Below are 19,957 nucleotides of genomic sequence, written 5' to 3'. Positions count from 1 at the left end.
GAATTTGCAATAAAAAACAGCTTAAATTAACAGCTTCTCCATTAGTTATTGATTTATAAAATGCTTCATATGCTTCAAATTATATTGAATTAAAAGTATAGCCCAAACTGAATACAGCGTTAGTTGGTTTTATTTCATGCGACCACTGGGTCCCAGTGATAAGAAAAACTCTTTCTACGTTAGCTTTTCATAATATTACGACTTTATAAATTGTTTAGAAAGTTCGAGAGAAAATTCTGAAACTGTAAAAAATCTCAGGATTTTTCAACGGAAATCAGGCCTTCTCTCCGGACTTATGATTTTTTCATCTGGTAACCCTATGACCGCACATGCGCACTCCAAAATTCATGTCTCAACAATAAAAAAATGCTTTACGAGTGCCCCTGCCGTAACACACACACACAAAAACACAATTTATGACTAATGGAATGTGAAATTAAAGGACATAAATTGAGGCGTATTAAGTGCTCGTAGTTCATAAATGGTTTGTTTCTTTTTCGGTGGGCATTATTATTTGTCACTTTTTTGATAGATTAACCTTACCGGCCCAGTTGTTACCGTGGTCTTATAACTGAGAGGTTCCGTGTTCGATCCCGCCGTGGGGAATTTTAATTCGTGGGGGATTTATAATTTTCGAATTTTCGGGTCAGAACAGAAAATTCGGCTGCACAGATAGGGAGGTACATCGTCTGCCATTAATTTATTTTTCGAATACGCCGACGGCGTTTAGCGGGTCACGTGCTTCATTACATGTTTTCCTAATTAGCAAAACATGTTCGAGAAATATCCACTACAAATCCGATTATAGATTTTTAAGGTTCTGATTTGGAAAACCATAGATGCATTATGTTTTATATAATGGTATATTTAGTTAATGAAATTGAAACAAATTCGAAAGACAAGTGGGTAAGGCTTTGGTATCTTCGGGGGACAGGGATACCCGGAGTATTTTTTTATATACACCTTTTTAACCTCCTCTCTCATAGGAGAAACGGTTTTAGAGCACAGACCCACTACGCTGCTCCAATGCGGTTTAAAGTTAGTGACTACATTGGTTGAACATTATCCATTTCAGAGACTTATGCTTTATTTAAAAGCCAGGGGGTTGATGTGAAGAACCTCTTTGCACATACGCCCTTTTATATAAGTGAATACGAAACTACGTTAGAAACTTGGAAATATACCAGTTCTCAAACGATTATAATATTTTACACTGTATTATATTACCTATAGACGCTAGGAGAAAAGGTAAAGGTTAAATCCTAACCTCCAAAGTCGTAACATCAATTTAGGTATATACCTACGTTGTTGTAATCAACTATTTACATAATAGTTAGTTAATCGTAGGTAATTCACCTAGACACATTTATCCGAGTAATAACTAACCCAGGTGTTTCTTATAACTTCCTCAAAAGGAACTTACTCATTGCAGACACATTTAAGAATGCAATCAAGTCTCAATGAATAATCATCACCTATCAATATATGGTGGGCAAAGGCCTACCCTTTCATACATGATCTATAATATATTTATTTATACTCTTTATTTGCACACAAATAAAAATACAAAGAAGGATAAAAAAAAAACACAGACAGAAGCAGTATACAAAAGGCGGCCTTATCGCTTCGTAGCGATCTCTGCCAGGCAACCTTAGGATAAGGAGAACAAAAGGATAACAGACTGCAGGTTGTGCATATTAAATAAAAGTACATACTAATACTTGAACTAGATTACACAAATAAAATAATACATAATATAATAAAAATTAAAAAAAAAAAAAAAAAAACGAATATATACTTTAATATATCATTAATACATTAATAACAGTAAATACTATTACAAATCGTCTTTAATGTAAACTTTGGTGGTATCTATATGTACAGCAAAGGCCCACAGCGCTGCTCTAATGTGGGTTTGCGGACTTAGGTAATACACTGCAACTCTTTTAGTTATTTGATGTTTATTTATATTAATAAATAATATAATTTTAATATGATTAGTAAATATTTTTTTTGGTACACAGCCAATGTTCATAACATTGTGTCGGTGCATTACAATACGGGTGCATTTCCCATACAAATCGGTATTGTATGAGACTCAAACGATGCAAAGGTGGTGTCGTAGCCCTTATGACAAGAATAAATAGTCCAAAGCATTTTGTTTCGTGGTAAACGTCTCGCGTCGTCTAGTCAGCCTCGTCGACAGTTTATAGATGCTATGTAGATTGTTTACTAATGTTTGGTAAGGGTCCAGGGTTTTTGGGAGTTGCACAAGCGAGGCTGTGTGTTATTTGGAGATAACGGAGCTTCCTTCCAAATACGTAACGAGATTGGTCACCTAGAGAGTTTTAGTGGGTAGTAAAATCTCACATTCTCTCATCTCACATATTCAAGCCTTTACCTCAGCAAGCTGGGTGTGTCACCAGATTTCCCCGTAATCAATAATAGGAATTTAAGGGTCCTGCCACACCCCGCACCGCATTTACGGCTCGATTTGCTCTGTCCAAACGGTATCGTCGACTTCTATATGACTATCCTTACTCTGTGGTACTAAATAAGTACATTCCATTCCAATTATGTTTTTCTAAGCAGTTATTGTAACGTATCGGTCACGTTGTATGTATGTTATGACTAGTCGACGACGATAGTCATTTATTTGTACAGGTGTATCGTATAGACAGTATCTACTAATAAAACCAGTGAGATGTTATTAGTCTAGGCTCTCTAGAGTCTCGGGCACCGCATGCTAGACTAAAGCGTTCAAGCTGTGTCTGCCATGGCTTGGGTTTCCTTGCGACCAATTAGTATATTTTTATTGGTCGTAAAGGCCCACACCGTGAACGTGGAGTGGATGCATTGGCTTAAGGCTAACTTTCAATTGATAGGCTTATTATTAGATCAGAATATATATTATAGATCGGAATTAACTAAAGAGCGCGATGGAAATAAACTTACGCAGCTTTTTCTGGAGGAATATAACCTAAATTGGTCGCAATTCACAATGCCAGTTATTTATTTATTTATATATACTATTTATTTGCACGCCACCGCAAGTTACGAAACAAAAGACGAATAGAGATACAAAGACAAAAGCAGAATAAGAAAGGCGGCCTTATCGATTATTAGCGATAAGATCGCCTTTGTTGAATAAAAGTGTACTAAGTAGTATGCACACCTTATTACTTCTTTAGTTGCGTCTGTGTAATCACTGAGGTTTGCTGTTGTATATGCTAAGAGTAATAACATCTCACTGAATAAACGGAAAAATTTATTTAAGAAATATCATAAACGTACTTACCAAAAAAACTAACAAGTATCTAGATTCTTATAGCGAACAAATTAATGGTTCGTACCTGTATTGTAGCGCGTAGTTCTATCGCATACATCGGATGAGATCCTGAAAGTAATTCTTACAAACTCTTTAACTAGATAAGTATGTATCTAAACACAATTTTGACTTCACTAAAAATAGTCTAACATGGCGACCATAAATTGGTTTACTATATTCACGCTGTTTTTTGGTTATTCAAAAACTTACGTGCGTACGGTTTTAATACCAACTCTTTTATATTCTCCTTTAATACCTACTTTAGTAAATATCTGTTAAATAGTGAAGATTGAAATTGATAGTGGTCCGAATTGACCTCAGCATTAGGGACGTGAGGTGCAGAAATGCAATCACGTTCCTGCGTACCCAGTTGTTGAGCCGGAGCGCTGATGAAGGGTCGCCCACACGCCTCATCGCACGAGTTGCTCCCATTATACAATCAGGGCAATCATCACTGCCATTCTGTACTATTACACTGTTACACATCAACATCTAATATCCTTGCGCTCATACTCTCCTAGTACCTACAGTATAATATGAACATGCTTTATGTCATTATTGAGAAGCGGTTTGTTTATAAACATCTTCAATAGCCTGTTAACAATCCCACTGCTGGGTAGGTCACCTATATCATAGGAGAGGGGGTTTTAGAGTAAAGACCCACAACACGTCTCCAATGGTGGGCTCCGGGTATTTTACATACGTACCTATTTAATATTAGGGATCAGTAGCTTGAAAGGTGGAAAATGAACTCTAACTTCGTTGTACCGGTGTCTGTCGTCGTTAGACCTTATTTACCACTGAAGTGATCCTTTTGTCCTATTCTACGTCATGAGGTCTGTGAATACTGGTTAGGATTAGGGACATCTGAAGCTAAAAATCATTTTATAACTGCAAATATCCATCAAGACAGCCACTAGTGAGTAATATTGCAACCGTCAATAAATGTTTTAATTAAAAATGTATAATATCGGAACCTACTTGACGTGTGTCTCGATTGCAACTATGTAGAAAATTAACAGCCGCGCCGCGCCGGTTCGGATGGAAGATTCTATTAGAAAGAAGCCGATAAGAAATTCAACACGTCGCGTCGTTTAAGACGTTTAACACTAAGTTCTTCCAGTTATTAGCTCCATTGTCTAGGGCGAGAACCTTAAACCTACTAACAATAATTTATAATACTAGTTTGTAATATTAATAAAAATCTTGAACTGAACAAAATCTATTGAATCCAAAACTAACCATACTTACTGAATACAATAATAGCAGTCACAATAAAGCAGAACTGGACCTATTTACATATTACCTTATTTATTAAAGGACACGCTAAGTTTAGAAATCGCAGTATACTAAATAGATTAAAACAATTCTGCTACGTAGGTGCAGCGGGCATGTACTGGAAGATAAAACGTAGTGCTCGAGCGAAGCGGAAATGAACCTACCTACCTAGCGGTTATAGATATAGGCAAATATAAGTAGGTATATAGTTTATATTAATTATATTATAAATGCGAATGTGTTTGTTTTGCGGTAAACTCGCTTATATTCATTATGTTTGGTAAAAAGATTGCGTACGTTATCAAAAGGTTTTCAGATCAAAGGAAAAATAGGAGATAAACGTTATCGGTGTCAGGGACAAAATCTTTCAGATGGACCACAGTTATATCGTTGGCGTTTGTTGGATTCATTCGTGTAACATTTTTCGGATTAATAAAATATACTCACATTAAGCTTAGGGAAGCAATACAGCGATTCTTAGGAGATCCTAAAGTCTCCTAATATTTTGGGAGTATACTTGGATAAAAATTCCTATAGTTAACTAAATCTCTCCCTTAGGAAGAGTACCTTTATAAACTCCCAAGCAAGAAAGAAAGGGTAAGTTGAGATACAGTCAGTAAGTAGGATTATAAAACTAGTAAATTTTGAAGGCATTGTGGCCGATAAAATTTCAAGTCTTGTCTCTGCCACGAGCCGGCCCGCCAGCGCAGAGATTTATAGGCTTTCAAACTCACCCACACAATAACAGCAGTTCAACTCACACAGCGGCCATTTTTAGGTCAGCGTCAATGCTGAAAACAACACGATTTTGTCTCTCTATCGACAGCTTGATTGTTACAAAAACCTTTAAACGACTTCATAAGGGTACCTACCTATAATCTAAAATATATACCTACTCAAGAGTACACCAAACTAATTACTTAAAAAGGTTCTAAATATTAGTTTTCGTCTTTTAGAATTAGAAATTTAATTGTTGGTTGAGCCTGTAAATATAAATAAATAATAAATAAACAAATTTTCATGTCAACCGATGACCGATACATGTTTTTTTTTTAATCTTCACAACTTATCAAAATTACAACCTAAATAAAAAAATTAAATTCTAATTTATGTTTCGAGTCACTTTAGGGGAGGAAAACCACACTGCACTTATATCGATACAAAACCCTGTGTTCCCTCACAAATTCGAAACCACCCCACTTTTAAAAATGTACGTGTTAAAATATGATAACAGGTCGGATCCGTCATCCGAGAACTCACAAAGTGAGAGTCCTATATAAAACTTACAAAAAATTCCTTTACTCAATATCGATAACTTTAAATGGCCATGAAGCTTTTGTATAGCGTTGCACAATGCATCAGAAATAAAAAAAACGCACCAATCATTATACGAAAACAATGGACATACATATTCAACGTCACGTACATAAAAAATGCCCAATAAGCATCGACGTATTAAAAAATGCCATAACTTCATAAGAACAATACATGTCATTTGCCTAATTTTATTTAATGTCAGTGTCAATGCGTGTAGGGATTTCCGTGAATTAACGGTTATGGTATATCCATACTAATGTCTATAAAATCCATATAGTAAGACTATATGCCATAGAAACGCAATAAATAAAATGTTGAAAGAACATTTTTAGTACCCAGTTTTGTGACAAAGCTCGTGCGAGGAAATACTACCATACCATGTCATGTTTGTTTCTGCCGAAAAGCAGTATTGCTTCGTTCCGGTCTGAAGGGCGTGGTTGCCAGTGAGGCAACAATCGATTATTTTAATTATATACCTACATGGGGAAGCTGGAGCGCCAATTTAAACTATTCACAAAATTAAAAAAAAAATCACAAAATTCAAAATTTCTTTATTCATGTAGGCCTATCACAGGCACTTATGAAGCGTTCATACATATTCCCTCCTTCAGTCGTTCTTCTCACGTTTGTGGGTCATGATCACCTGCATCCATGACTTTCTTCTTTACGATGGTACATCTCTAGTTATCTCTAGCTATTCTTTTAACATCTTGGATATGAAATGCATACATTCATCCATTGCATAAAACATTTTGTGCGTCAAAAAAGAAAAATATAATGGTGCGACGGAACAAAGTTCAGGAAACACTGCAGTTTATACAGGATGCTATTTTGTGTGCTAGTGTGTGATACTTAAACCACTACTAACTAAACTGTACGTAATACATGCCCAAAAACCATAACTGCATTATAAAGAAGATAAAATTACTACTACCTTAACTATAGTGCCAATAGGTCAATTATATAAAAAAAACTTCTAAAGGAACTAACTATATATACTGGTGCAGTTACAGACAGATGGAAACAGAGCGGCACTTTTTAAGACGTGTTTATTGCATGCCCTGAAAAGCGTTGCTCGGTTTAAAGAAAATCTTGGTTTATTGAAAACACATACGATATTACCAACAATCAACCTTTCCACTAAAAAGCTCTTAGGTACACTGAATTTGCCTTTGCCATAGTTGAAGTTTTTACCTCACTGACTATTCTTATATTAACACCCTGTATAGTAAACGGGTCTGCGAAGGCGTCCAGACAACGGGTTGGTTTGAACCGCACGTGCGTTGTATTCTATTCATATGCAGATATTAAACCTGCCGCACAATACAACTTCGAAATTGGTTCGGGATATAAAACATTATCTCTGTAAGGAAACATCCTTACAGAGATTTTATAAGACTTCCTATGCTATAAGATAAAATATCGATCGAGCTAGAGGTTTATTCGCTACCAGAATGATCCGTAACTATCGTATTATTTTGAAGTTATACTTCTTTTGGCGCGTTAGTGAAAAATGGTGGAGTAAGTTTTTACGATGCGCGCGCACACCGCGCTAAAAAAAGATTTGACAGTTGATTTCAATAATTCAAACAATACCTTTTTTCTATTGTTAGTGTCGTTTTTTCTACAAACGTAGAATAGGGCGAAAGATTTTTGAAAAGATTTTTATCTTGTTACGCCAAAGAAGTATAACTTCTAACGCGTGCACATAAGTAAACACACGTTTTTTCTTCTTCAAACATCCTTACTAAGATTTTCTTTCTTCTTCCAGGTTGAATTCGTATTCGCCTTCTGCTGAATCCCGTATTTGAATAACTATATATTTACACTACTAAAAATACTACTACAAAGTTAAAATTAAGATTTTCTGTTATTTAAAGTTAACATTTTGCTATGAGCCTGTGAAAAGTACACTATACCACAATAAAACAATCCTACTCACATACTGGGGTAGCTGGAAGAGATCTCTTATATAGATAAGCTTTCATTTGTACACTTCATGTATCAGGTGTTCTCAATCGCAATTTATGGAGCATAAATAATAAAATAAATAAATAAAATAAAAGTATGATATCGTATCTGTTTTGAAAAAAGGCCATTCTAAAGGTCAATTTTTGACATGAATATTATTTATTTACGTATGTTATTTATTAAAGCATATGAGGCTTGACCTACGTCTCAGGTTTATGGAAACATGGTGACACGTTGTAGGACGTATGCCTTGCATGTCCTGCGAAGCGTTGTTCTGTTTATCCCCATCCCTATCCCTATCCCTATCCCTACTAATATTATTACTGTCAATGTAAATTTGTTTGTTACGCTTTCACGCAAAATCTACTTAACCGATCCTCATGAAACTTTGTACACATATTCTTGGAAGTGTTAGAAGTAATATAGGATGCTTTTTATCCCGACATTAAGCTCGGTTCCTAACACCTTTATTTTATGCAGAATACCACAGAACAGAGATAGATACATTATGTGTATCCGTTTTTAGGGCGTTATAAACAATCAGCAAGCCTTCAAGGGGTGTAGGAATCTGATATATTTCAGGGTGATATTCTAGATGAATAAACCCAAGGTATAATGTTGAGATGCGACGTATTCAAGGCATTACAATAGTATGCCACGATGCTATCGAGTATGGTAATATGCTACCGGGATGGCGCGTGGGCCGAACAAGCCCGTCTCGCATGTTTTCCTTAGGGTTGCCATTGTAATATATAATATTTCTGAGCTATATTTTTTTACAGCGTTTTTAGACTTACCCTCATGCTGGTAAATAAACTATCATACTTTTTTTAAAAGTAGATCTATCTTACGAAGAATATTGTCCTAAAGATGTTTTGTATAGTTCAATTTTAATTTTTCCTTAGCAGCCTTTATAGCATATTTCTATAAAGGCTGTGGAGTGAAAAGTGTTCAGGGTTCATCGTATGTATGTGAGTTTCCATCCTTCAAAATGTTTTACCTAGATTATAGGCTCGGCTGTGTCTATATCGCCATTTTTAAGTATGACATTTCGTAGTCACATCATCGTGTTCGGCGGTCGCATTTCTTTAAATTAAAAAAGTGTATATTTCAACCAATATCTAAGTTTGTTTTTTAACGTTCGCGCAAGCTCAATAACTATGTCCCAGAATAAATAATTGTAATTAAACATGTAGTAAATGTAGTTACTACGAATATAGTGTTTGACTATCATATTTGAATAGTCTATTAAGGCTTGAGGCTTTTAATTATAATTAATACTTTAGTAAATAATTATGTAGATTAATAGACTGCTACTATCATAATCTGATAAAGATTCATATGGAAATAAAATACCCGATTGGAATTATTCATACTCTCATTTTATGAGATTTTTATTGCTTTGATATTTGATGATTGCGATATATTTTATCTATCTATTTGTAATTACATAATTTAAGATTCCAGTTTTTGTATTGATTCTAGTGTTGCCCAAATGCAAGAACAAGACGAGACTTAGCCAGTCTTGGTCTTGGTCTTGCGCCAATACACCTGGTCTTGGTCTTGGTCTTGGTCTTGCGCTCCCAGTCTTGGTCTTGGTCTTGGTCTTGCAGCAAGAGTCTTGCAAGTCTTGCAATTACCTATTAGTCTATTACTATTTATTAAAGTTTACTTTAAATCTTAGAAAAACGTATTAGAATTGGAACATTGTGAGCTTGAATTAACATAGCCATAGTAAAGATCAAGCAGATTAATAAATAACTGAAGATTTGATAAGAAATTCGAAAAATCAACTGACCTATATGTCGTTTTCCATGGAAGTAACTGTTTCTTAATAAACATTTATGATTTATAAGCTTACATTTGCTAAAACAACTTGTAAAAACTTAAGAAATATAATGACTAAATGTACAATAATAGTACCTAAGTAATTAGTTTAAAACCATATAAGTAATCAATATTATAATTACTTACTAGAATGAATTATTATGACATCTACTACCTATCCTCACCATTTTATCCTAATCATAATACTACTTGCGTGATCAGTATAATGTATTCATTTTCATTCTAAGCACTCTGAAACTTATTTATTCTTTGGAACACCTGTAGGTACTCTTAAAATTCGAAATTATTTTGCATGAATAGTGTCAAATGTTATGATTTCGGCGCGGCGGCAACGATTGTTTTAGATTTCAAAAGAAGCCGCCGGCGCGTGTATCATAACCATGTACTTCCGAAAAGCGGCAAATTTCTTTGAGAAGTAAGTACAAAACCTTTGATGCCGCATTATCAAAGTGCCGATGGTTAAAACATAACTATGCATGCACTCAGTTTGATTTTAATAGATATTTTTTTATTCGCTATGTTTATGGTATTAGTCGTAATGCGCATAGGTCCAGTTTTTCATAATCTTTGATATAGTTTTTTGCGTCTCATAGAATTCCTAAGCGTACCTACCTACCTATACACCGAACTGTTACACCTAACTACTCCGTGAAATAGCGCTAAGTCCTAGCTGCAAGACGCAAGAGTCTTGCAGGCTATGTCTTGTTCTTGCTCAAGTCTTGCACGGTCAGTCTTGGTCTTGGTCTTGCTAAAAATACGCGGTCTTGTTCTTGGTCTTGGTCTTGCAAAAACGCAAGAACAAGACCAAGACTGCAAGACCAAGACTGAATTTGGGCAACACTAATTGATTCAATGTTTGATCGCCTTGGAGTTGGAGGTGAGATGTTAAATATTATCTAATATTTAAAAACCTTTACACCTACTATGGACATAACATTATGGAAATATAGGCTTGAAGAATTTTATAATAAGTACGTATTTGAAGGGTTCCGATATAATATGAAACAAAATACTACAGAGTATTAACGTTATTAAGATTGAGAAAATAAAAACACCAGCAAAACACGTTTCTTGTCTGGGGACTCCTGGCTCCGCTTTTATTTTATATATATTTTTCTATTATTTGTCATTATAGCGGCAGTAGTAACTTCTAATTAATACACATAAATACACATTTTGAGAAAGTTTTAAATCTCTATCTATTACGGTAGGTACGTATGGTATATATACATGAGGTACCTAATGTAGGCATGTCAAGTAAAATAATTTTTGTAAAAACTGTTTTTGTAAAACACTAAGTCGCTGTTTGAATTGCCCGTCTCTGGAGCGAGAACCACACACTGTTGTTGAGTTGTACTTCAACGGAGTCGCGGGAGATCGCTAGTTAAAATAGTATAGTTGTCGGGTGATAGTCGACCCTACGTCAGATGAAGGTTGAACGTACGACTCATTGTTATCTCGCGTCAGGTTTGGGCGAGAATAATTTATTTATTCTCGCCCAAACCTGTGTTTGTTGTTGTATAGTGTTCTTAGAAGAGATACACATTTATTTTATTATTCAGCCGCGACTGTTGTAACTGTGATAAAACTTTTACGGCGCTTTTTGTTGTACTCTAACGAACTTTCTTATAGATTTTGAGATAGGTTATTCGAATTGAGCCGTCAAAGTAGTTGATACGTGCAGATATTATTCGTTATCTGTGACACAAGGAATTTGGGCATAATGGTGCCGGTTCAACGAATCTGGACAAGTATATAAAAAAAATCTCGACTGCGTGAATATCATTGACATCTTGGAGATGTCTCTTAAAAAGTTCAAAGTTTTTATTAAACGAAAGCTTATGGAAAACTCCTTTTACAGTATAAAGGACTACCTTATCGCTAAAAAAGCTTAGGTGTGAATTATTGCTCTAGCCAGGTTGCTCTTCTAATAAATTTAAATGACAATGTGTGATGGTGATTACAATAAAAAACACCCGGCTAAGTTTTGTTGTGAGCTTCTTATTAGACCAGGACGCGTTTGGCGTAGCTTTAGTTAAAGTTTACGAATATGGTTATCGCCATCATCTCATTACTGTGTAATTCTCATGTAATGCACGCATCAAATGTGCCACCTATGAATTTATATACTTGAATGAAGATATTTTTGACTTTGACTTTTGACTTTGATCTGCCATTTTTATTTAATTCATTGAAGAACTGAATAGAAAAAAACAAGACTTTGAATGCTTTATATTGATTTTGTATAATTTTAGTTTATAATGTTCACAAACGCTGTCGCCTGCGCTCGTTCACGCTCGGCGCTTGTTCTTTTGCGAAATGTAAAAAGCCTTCAAAAGCCAGACAAGCCACCGTTGGTTTTTGCCTGACACGCAAACAAAAAGCCTTACTAGGTCCGGCTTTCTCCGGACGCCTGGCAACGTGCCTGTGACGCTGCCGTGCACTGCAATTACTTTTACCTATGATAATGCCTTTCTTTTCAAGGTTTTTATTGAACACATAGCGTCCGCGTTATGTCTCTAGTTCTCTCTCCTTTAGTGTCTCGGTAACATAATTTATGTTTTATCACCAATATGTTAAAATTTTAATTTATCGATTGTAATATAATGTCACGGCTCCGTCGTAAAATAACAAAGACGTTTTTTACAATTTGATATAAATTTATATCGCACTATAAAATGCTTGCATCTTCTATTAATATTTTGTTCCACAATATAGTAAGTTCCATAAAAGTACCTACCTGTGTATTCATATCTTTTATGGTAATTTTGTTTTATTTTTTACCTAAAACACGTGAAATTAGTTTTTCATTATCACAGATTAAAATTTCTGTGTAATTTTACTGTGAACTATTAAACTAAACGGTTAAATTATACCGTGAAAAATAAAATCGTGTGAAATCGCTACATTTAAAAACAATCATGGTAGAATAATTTTATTCCTTTATGGTGATTTATTTATTTTAACCTTGCACTTTTAACCCCAGTAAAATGTTTATGGAGATTACTTATTTATTTTTTTGTATACCCATTTTTTTTTTAAACGTCTTACTATTTTAGACAGTTTCCATGTAGCACACCTATTATATTGTTCAATGACCTCATCATACCAGTTTTAGCATCTAGTTCTCTATGAACAAAAACATTTTTTTTTATTATATTTAAATGCTAATAGATCTTTTATTTTAAAAATTTATGTGGGATAGCAACGTTAATTGTTAAACATAGGTATTTCGTTTTTCATAGTGCTATAACGTAGACATAGAAGTAGGATTTAAAACTACTTTTTTTTGCTTTAAAATTTGGTATTTTGATATTCATATAATAGTTGAATTTAGGTAGGGACTTTGAGACCTTGTGTTATTTAAAAGAAGGATTTTTTTATTTATTTCGTACAAAAGAAGTGACACAAGAAAATATGTGGACATTTATCTCTACACTGTTTAAGATTAAATATCTTATTTAATATCTTATCATCTCTATTATAATAGACATCATATATAAACAAATTCTGTGCTATACCCCATTTTCGTAGACTATGTATAACTTACTATTACATATTTGAACATTGAATTTATGTCCATAAAAATATAACAAAATTTAAAAAGAAAATGGACTGTAACAATATAAATATTAGAAGCAAAAATAAACTCCTTGTGCAGTTTACTAGGCTACATAAAATTGCATATTCATTCAAGGGCAATTGTATATTATGTTATAACAAATTTCGAAATGAAATCTTTGAGATGTCAAAGTTTATATAAAACGTAAGCTGACAGAAAAATCCTTTTAGGTAAAATGTTAAGGATTACTTATACGATAAAAAAGTTTGGGTGTAAATTGCTCTAACTTCATAGCTTCATATTAATTTACTGTGAGATGGTGATAACAAAAAAAAAATATCTGGCTAAGTTTGTTGTGGGCTTTTCTTAGTTTTGAACGTTTGGAAACCTCGTAGCTTTAGGTTTAAGTTGGCAAACGAAGTTATCACCGTTAGTTAGTTTGTTTGTAGCTTAACGCACTGACTACCAAACCCAACTACATTGCATCATTTACTACATTCTATCCCAGGAAAACAAAAGGTTTCTACGGGATTCGCGAAAAACCGTAATAAACGCGGCCGAAGAACGCGGGCAACACGTATCTGGTAAAACGTTACTATAGTTTTATATAATATTTCTATGAAAAAATATGGTCATTAAAGATGCGGAACAACCTGCGCCGTTAACACCCCACGTAGGTACCTATTTTTTTCCATTTTGTGTGTCAGAAAAAATCCCTAGATGCGGTTTTTATGGGGCACAGTTTTTGTAACGTGTTTGTTTTAGCGCGTTGATAACGTTGCGGGCAAGTCAGGTGTTAACAACGCGAAATATAGTTTGTTACCCGATTTAGTAGTTCTACACGAAAAATGTCTTAAAATGAAAGAAAGAATAACTTTTATTTGGGTATATTCTACACAGGAATTATAGGTACGGTGTGATCCTAAAATGGTCTTCATTCAGCTGTGTCTGTTAAGACCCAGCGCTTAAAATGATAATTATCTTATCTCTTCAACTCTATAAATATAAGAACTATGGTAATAATTATTCTTGTGTATATTCCTAAAAATTTAGTATATATTATTAAGTATATATCTTTTGTCGACTTACCTGGCGCAACGGCGATCGCTGTGAATTTAAGTAGGAGGACCCGGGTTGGATTCCAATTTGGCAATTTATTATTTCTGAATTTCCTCTAGTCTAGTCTGGTGGGAGGCTTTGGCCGTAACCAACGATGTCGCGCCGAAACCTTTTAGGGGTATTACTACCATACTCCCTAACAGGTTACCTTAGCATAAACTTGAGTATAGGATACCTAATTTTTCAAATTGTCAAAATAACAAAATAATCTCTTTGTCCTAAGATTTTTATGTTCATTAACATAAGAATTGCTCAGATAACCCATAAACTTATTGCTGCTCAGATTATACGCTCGGTAAGATAAACCTGATTAAAAATGCAAATTGTCAACATTAATTCTTCCAAGAAAGTAATCAGTGCTATAAAAGATAATTTAAAATTACATTGTGAGATGGCGATAACAAAAAAAAAAAAAAAAAACACCCGGCTAAGTTTGTTGTGGGCTTCTTCTTAGACCGGGACGCGTTTGGAACCCTCGTAGCTTTAGTTTTAAGTTTACGAATGTGGTTATCGCCATCATCTCACTACCGTGTAATTCTTATGTACGCATCAAAAGTGCCACCTGTGGGCCTACTTGAATAAAGATATTTTTGACTTTGACTTTGACTTTGATAAATTTAAACCAATAATATATCTTAATATGTCATTATTATAGTGTATAAGTGGCCTTAATTTTTAAAGTAAATTAAATTTCCAAGATAAATTAATAATACTGAATAATAATTTAAAGCTATTGGTAACGCTGAAATTCAGCACAGTTAAATATAATCCTGTTTCCGCTGTATAGGTGGATATTCAAAGAAATTCATATAAAACAAATGTAAGTGCATAAAAAGTAACAGTGGAAGAGTACACTGACCTAGGTCAATCAGGAAGCGCACCTGACCTAGTCTAAAGAAGTTTCATATAAATTGCATTGAAGCGCGCATAAATCGTGACTTCATTTCCGTTTCATAACATGTTTTTAACGTCTTCCGTAGGTACATATTTCGTCAATATAAAGTTTCACTATAAAAAACGTGATTAAAAATGCAATAAAATGTAAATTGTCAACTTCAGACATCTATACCACGAAAGTAATCATACTGGCTGCTATAAAAGTTGCAAATCACATCTTAATAGCCGTAATCTTCTTACCTATGTAAGGTTCAACATTGCGCGACATTCTGAGGATGTAAGCCTGCGCCGAAGGTTGTTAACCCCCGACAACCCTTGTCCACGTGTGTGTCGCCACGAGCAGCTCACGTCAGCCCGTAATGCATTAGAGTTCCATTAATATTTAAATGAATTTAAATCACTGAACTTTAAATGTTGCACAAACAATATTGATATATAACAATATTGATTTGATCAGACATTTTAAAACTTGCCTTCGGGAAAAATAAGGTATATGATATTTTATTTAAAAAATAAAGTATTTATTACCTTAGCTTAGAAAATAAATTATAATTTAAAGCTATTGATTTATTGTAATTAAAAGACTTCAACGGTTTAAATAATATTCAAGTTAAGGCAGAAATAATGCGGGCATTCGGTTTAATTCAGCAAAATTAGTTGATGGAATAGTTTAAAACAACAACACGGTAAAAGATACGATAATGTAGAAAAACTAGCAATCCTGGAACTGCATTTAAATTCCTGGACTTGTATTATATACCTTTATAATATGAGGGAATGCTTAAAAAACTTCAATATCAGTGGATGCTAAGAGAATCTAATGGCTACAAGAAACCAAAGGACGAATAAAAAACGTATTATCCTACAACATTAATACTGCCGTATTTGGAAGCCTCACAAAAGTATGGTATAGAGTAGTATGCGTAGTCCCTTTTTCAACGGGGCGAGTTTTTATACTTGTACATATCTCAAGATTCAGCCCATTACGGAGGATTAAGGAAGCCCTGCGTTGACGTGAAAGTATTAAGGATGTGACTTGTCGACGAACATTCTAAAAATAACTCCCATAAATGGTATAAAAAGTGAAAAAAGACAGTGTATTAATGGACGGAGGGTAATTTGACGCGTATTAAGTGAAATAAATAATAATAAACTCTAATATATTGGTTATATTTTTGGAAATATTAATGCGCCTACTGAATACAACGCTTTAGTTTAGTAACTCTAATATATTGGTTATATTTTTGGAAATATTAATGCGCCTACTGAATACAACGCTTTAGTTTTTTTAATTTCCTGAGGAAATTATAACTTTTGAAAGCTTAGGAGAAGAAAGCGTGACCAAGGCTATCAATTTTGATTTTCTCAATATGAATAAGCAAATCAATAATGCCACAAACAAGAATTATGCAAAGGTATTGCAGTGAGGTCACCAACAAAGGCCTTAATTTGTATATTTTCATGTCCAAGTTCCCGGAAAGCCCTTCTTATTCAATAACTTGCTCATTTACAATGCAGTATAAATCTTAACTGAATTTCTGAGATGCAACACGACTAATAAAGGGGTATTCGTTCGGCCACACATACGACACAATACAATGCGTTTTACATAAAAGGCTTGTCGCTTTTTTATTGTCGCCTGGTACCTACATGTTATCTTTTATAGCGGGCCCATTGCCCTTAGTCGTATATCTTAGTTTTATGTTAGGTCCGGACCGGCCGTCGTCTGCCGTGGGCAGGGCGTAGGCGCTACTCCAGAAATTCGCCCACGTGACATGATCCGAGATAAGTAGGCAGTATATTGTGCCATTTGTTTCGGGCCTCGAGGCTACTTTCGAGCACTTTCCAGTTTCCAAACGACGTTTGGTCGCGTGCCGTTATCTGTGGCTTGCGACTTGCAGCGTTTTGTTATCTAGATGACCGTAAAAATGACTCGTGCTTTTTTGTATCATTTTTTTGCTTGTGGCTTCGCTCGAGTTTTTTTTTTAAACTTTTTCTATGTTGGACGGAATTAATATTATGAATTTAACAATGTACTTGTTCTATTTCGTAGAAATTTTACCAAAGCATTATGCTTTGTGATGTCCCGGTAGTTTCAGTGTTGGCTTTTTTCGTTTTGGCTAAAAATGCTGGTTTTACCAAGCCACACCGATTTTCAGAACTTATGAGTTTAGATCGGAAAGATTTCTGTCTCATTCTTCTCAGACATATAAAGACTGCGCATTTTGCTCTTCATTTGGAAATCGAGGTTTTGTTTAAAGAAAATTGAAAGTAATGAAAGAGAGAACAAACAAAAACTGTATTTCTAGTAGGCCTGTTAAATAAAACCCGGATATTATGTTACAATTCCGTAATTTATTTAAATTAAGTATAAGACAACTATGATCACTTTAACAAGGTCAAGAATAGTCTACTATTTAAACACATGATTTGTTTAATCAAAAACAATTATAAAATTTAAATTTCTAATCAGCGGTATTACGCGCTTGTCTCAAAGCAAAGCCTCGAAACTTACTGCTTTCTGATTATGCGTTTATTTAATTTAGGAATAAACACTAGACATATCGCAAAAGTAACTGTGTAATGCATAAAGTAGGTATACCCTAAAAATGCCTATAAATATAAAAATTCATAAAAGCATTCAAATATTTGATATGAATAAATTTTTATCACTAAATTGACAGTAGTAAAGGAAAACATGTTAATGGGTAGATTACGTGTCCCATTACCGATAATCTCGTTCACTAATGGACTTTTTTGTTGCAGCGGGTTGGAGTCGAACACTGAGCGAGGAGTCACGCCTGTGTACCTGAGGTGTAGGGAAGGCAGTGTTTCGTGGCTTTACCCTCGAGGGGCTCTCAGACTGCTCTTCAAGCCTCCATTGCCAGCGGAAGAACGGGACTTCAGGGTTTGCGTCAGGGTTATAAGAAGACCCGACCCTCCTGACTTCTTCCAAAGTTTACAGCTTAATGAAACAGGTAATTACTTTGTTTAATCCTGATGCATTTAACAGTGTAGATGGACGATTGGCGCAGTGAGCAGCGACCCACGATTGGCGCAGTGAACAGTGTCCAAAGCTGTAGATTCGTTTCCCACAACTGGAAAATGTTTGTGTGATAAAGATGTATGTTTTTCAGTGTCCGGGTGTTAATATGTATTTATAATATAAGTTTTTATATTTATGTATATTATTCATAAAAGCATTCATCAGTCACCTTAGTACCCATAACACAAGCTACGCTTACTTTGGGTCGAGATGGCAAAGTGTGTATTGACGTAGTTTATTTATTTATTTATTTTTATATATAAGTATATAAATAAATAAACTAAGTCATATAAGTAACACACGGCGTTAGTCTCGTAAAGGTTGAGTTGTTCTTCAAACTACCGGATTCCTTGATGGATTTTTAGTATTACACTAGTGTTATAAAAAAACCCAAAACCTTCTAGATCTGTCGAGTCTTTCTTTTAATTTGAATTTAATTTTATTATAGACTTCGAATTCTAGGAACTTCAGGTAATTATAGTGTTAATAATAATGAACTTGGAACAGTGGAGATGAGTTTCGATTTGGCTGCGGTTATCAGCAAAGGCAATCCCAAGAAACTTGGCGTTTCAATACGATGCCGTGTAAAAGCCTTATTAGGGATCAGTCTTGGGTTATGCAAATTGCCATGCATTGGTATGAGATTAAACTTTGATTTGACCGCCTGAGGCAGTTATGGGCTTCCCCTCAGACAAGGTTTCCCTTGTAAACTTAGTAGATAGATATAATCACCATAACCTCACTAACCACATTGTTGTGCAATGGAAAAATATTTATGAATTATTCATTTAAACATAAATAAAATTTATTTATTAAAATAAGGTATATATTCGTTTAGCACGATCTAAGTTTGTCGGGCTGAGGTAAGCCACTAGTGGCGCTGATACAGTTTTTACCATTTAGTCTGACATATTATATTTGTATAAGTATAAACGCGATCGTCTCGGAGGGCCAACTTCAGCCGGCTAAGCAATCGTTCAGTGTTCGCAGACCAAGAAGATTACTCAACTGATGATTATCCAAAAACTATCGCCTATAAACATAGCAACATTTCGCAGGGCATGCAAGGAACCGTCCTACTAGGTGCCGCTCTTGTTCCTCCAACCTGCAGCGTAGGTGTTAAGCCTCATGAACCTCTTAATACACCGGCAATCGCGCCGTTCAGAACGGTAGGGTGATTACATATCTCACACTAGGTTTGCGGCAGGCGTAAATCTCGCGATTATTGCTGTCGAACGTCACTTTTGCATACAAAATACTGCAAGTGACGTTTGATAGCAAGTATTGCAAGCTTTACACCTGTCAAAAGCATGTACCTAATGAGATAAGTAATAAGCATTATAAGTAGCATTGCGGTAGTAGGTACTTTACCAGAGGAGCTGTCATAAAAACATCTACTACAAGTTAATCTATATATATAAGATTGTTATGTTGGTTTGTGTACGCTTCAAAAACTCAAAAAGTTCTGCACCGATCGTAATTTTAGCATGATATATAAATACGCATCAAGGATTGTTTTTATATATTTTTCTCAACCATTCAATCACAATGTGCCACAGCGAAGCGTGGCAGGGTACAGCTAGTTATCTAT

General features: G+C 34.7%; 1 protein-coding gene across 1 annotated transcript in view; it reads left to right on the top strand.

The window, feature by feature from the left end:
• The window catches only part of LOC120629643 (meteorin-like protein), a 64,763-nt gene that overhangs the window by 34,046 nt on the left and 10,760 nt on the right, over positions 1 to 19,957 (top strand). The window contains exon 2 of the mRNA XM_039898638.1: positions 18,087 to 18,298. Within this exon, the coding sequence (XP_039754572.1) occupies positions 18,087 to 18,298 (212 nt within the window). The remainder of the gene's footprint in view (positions 1 to 18,086; positions 18,299 to 19,957) is intronic.

This window comes from Pararge aegeria, chromosome 14 (assembly GCF_905163445.1).
Source record: "Pararge aegeria chromosome 14, ilParAegt1.1, whole genome shotgun sequence".
Taxonomy (NCBI): Eukaryota; Metazoa; Arthropoda; class Insecta; order Lepidoptera; family Nymphalidae; genus Pararge; species Pararge aegeria.
The sequence above is the reverse complement of the archived record's forward strand: the minus strand, read 5'-3'. Positions and strand labels throughout refer to the sequence as shown.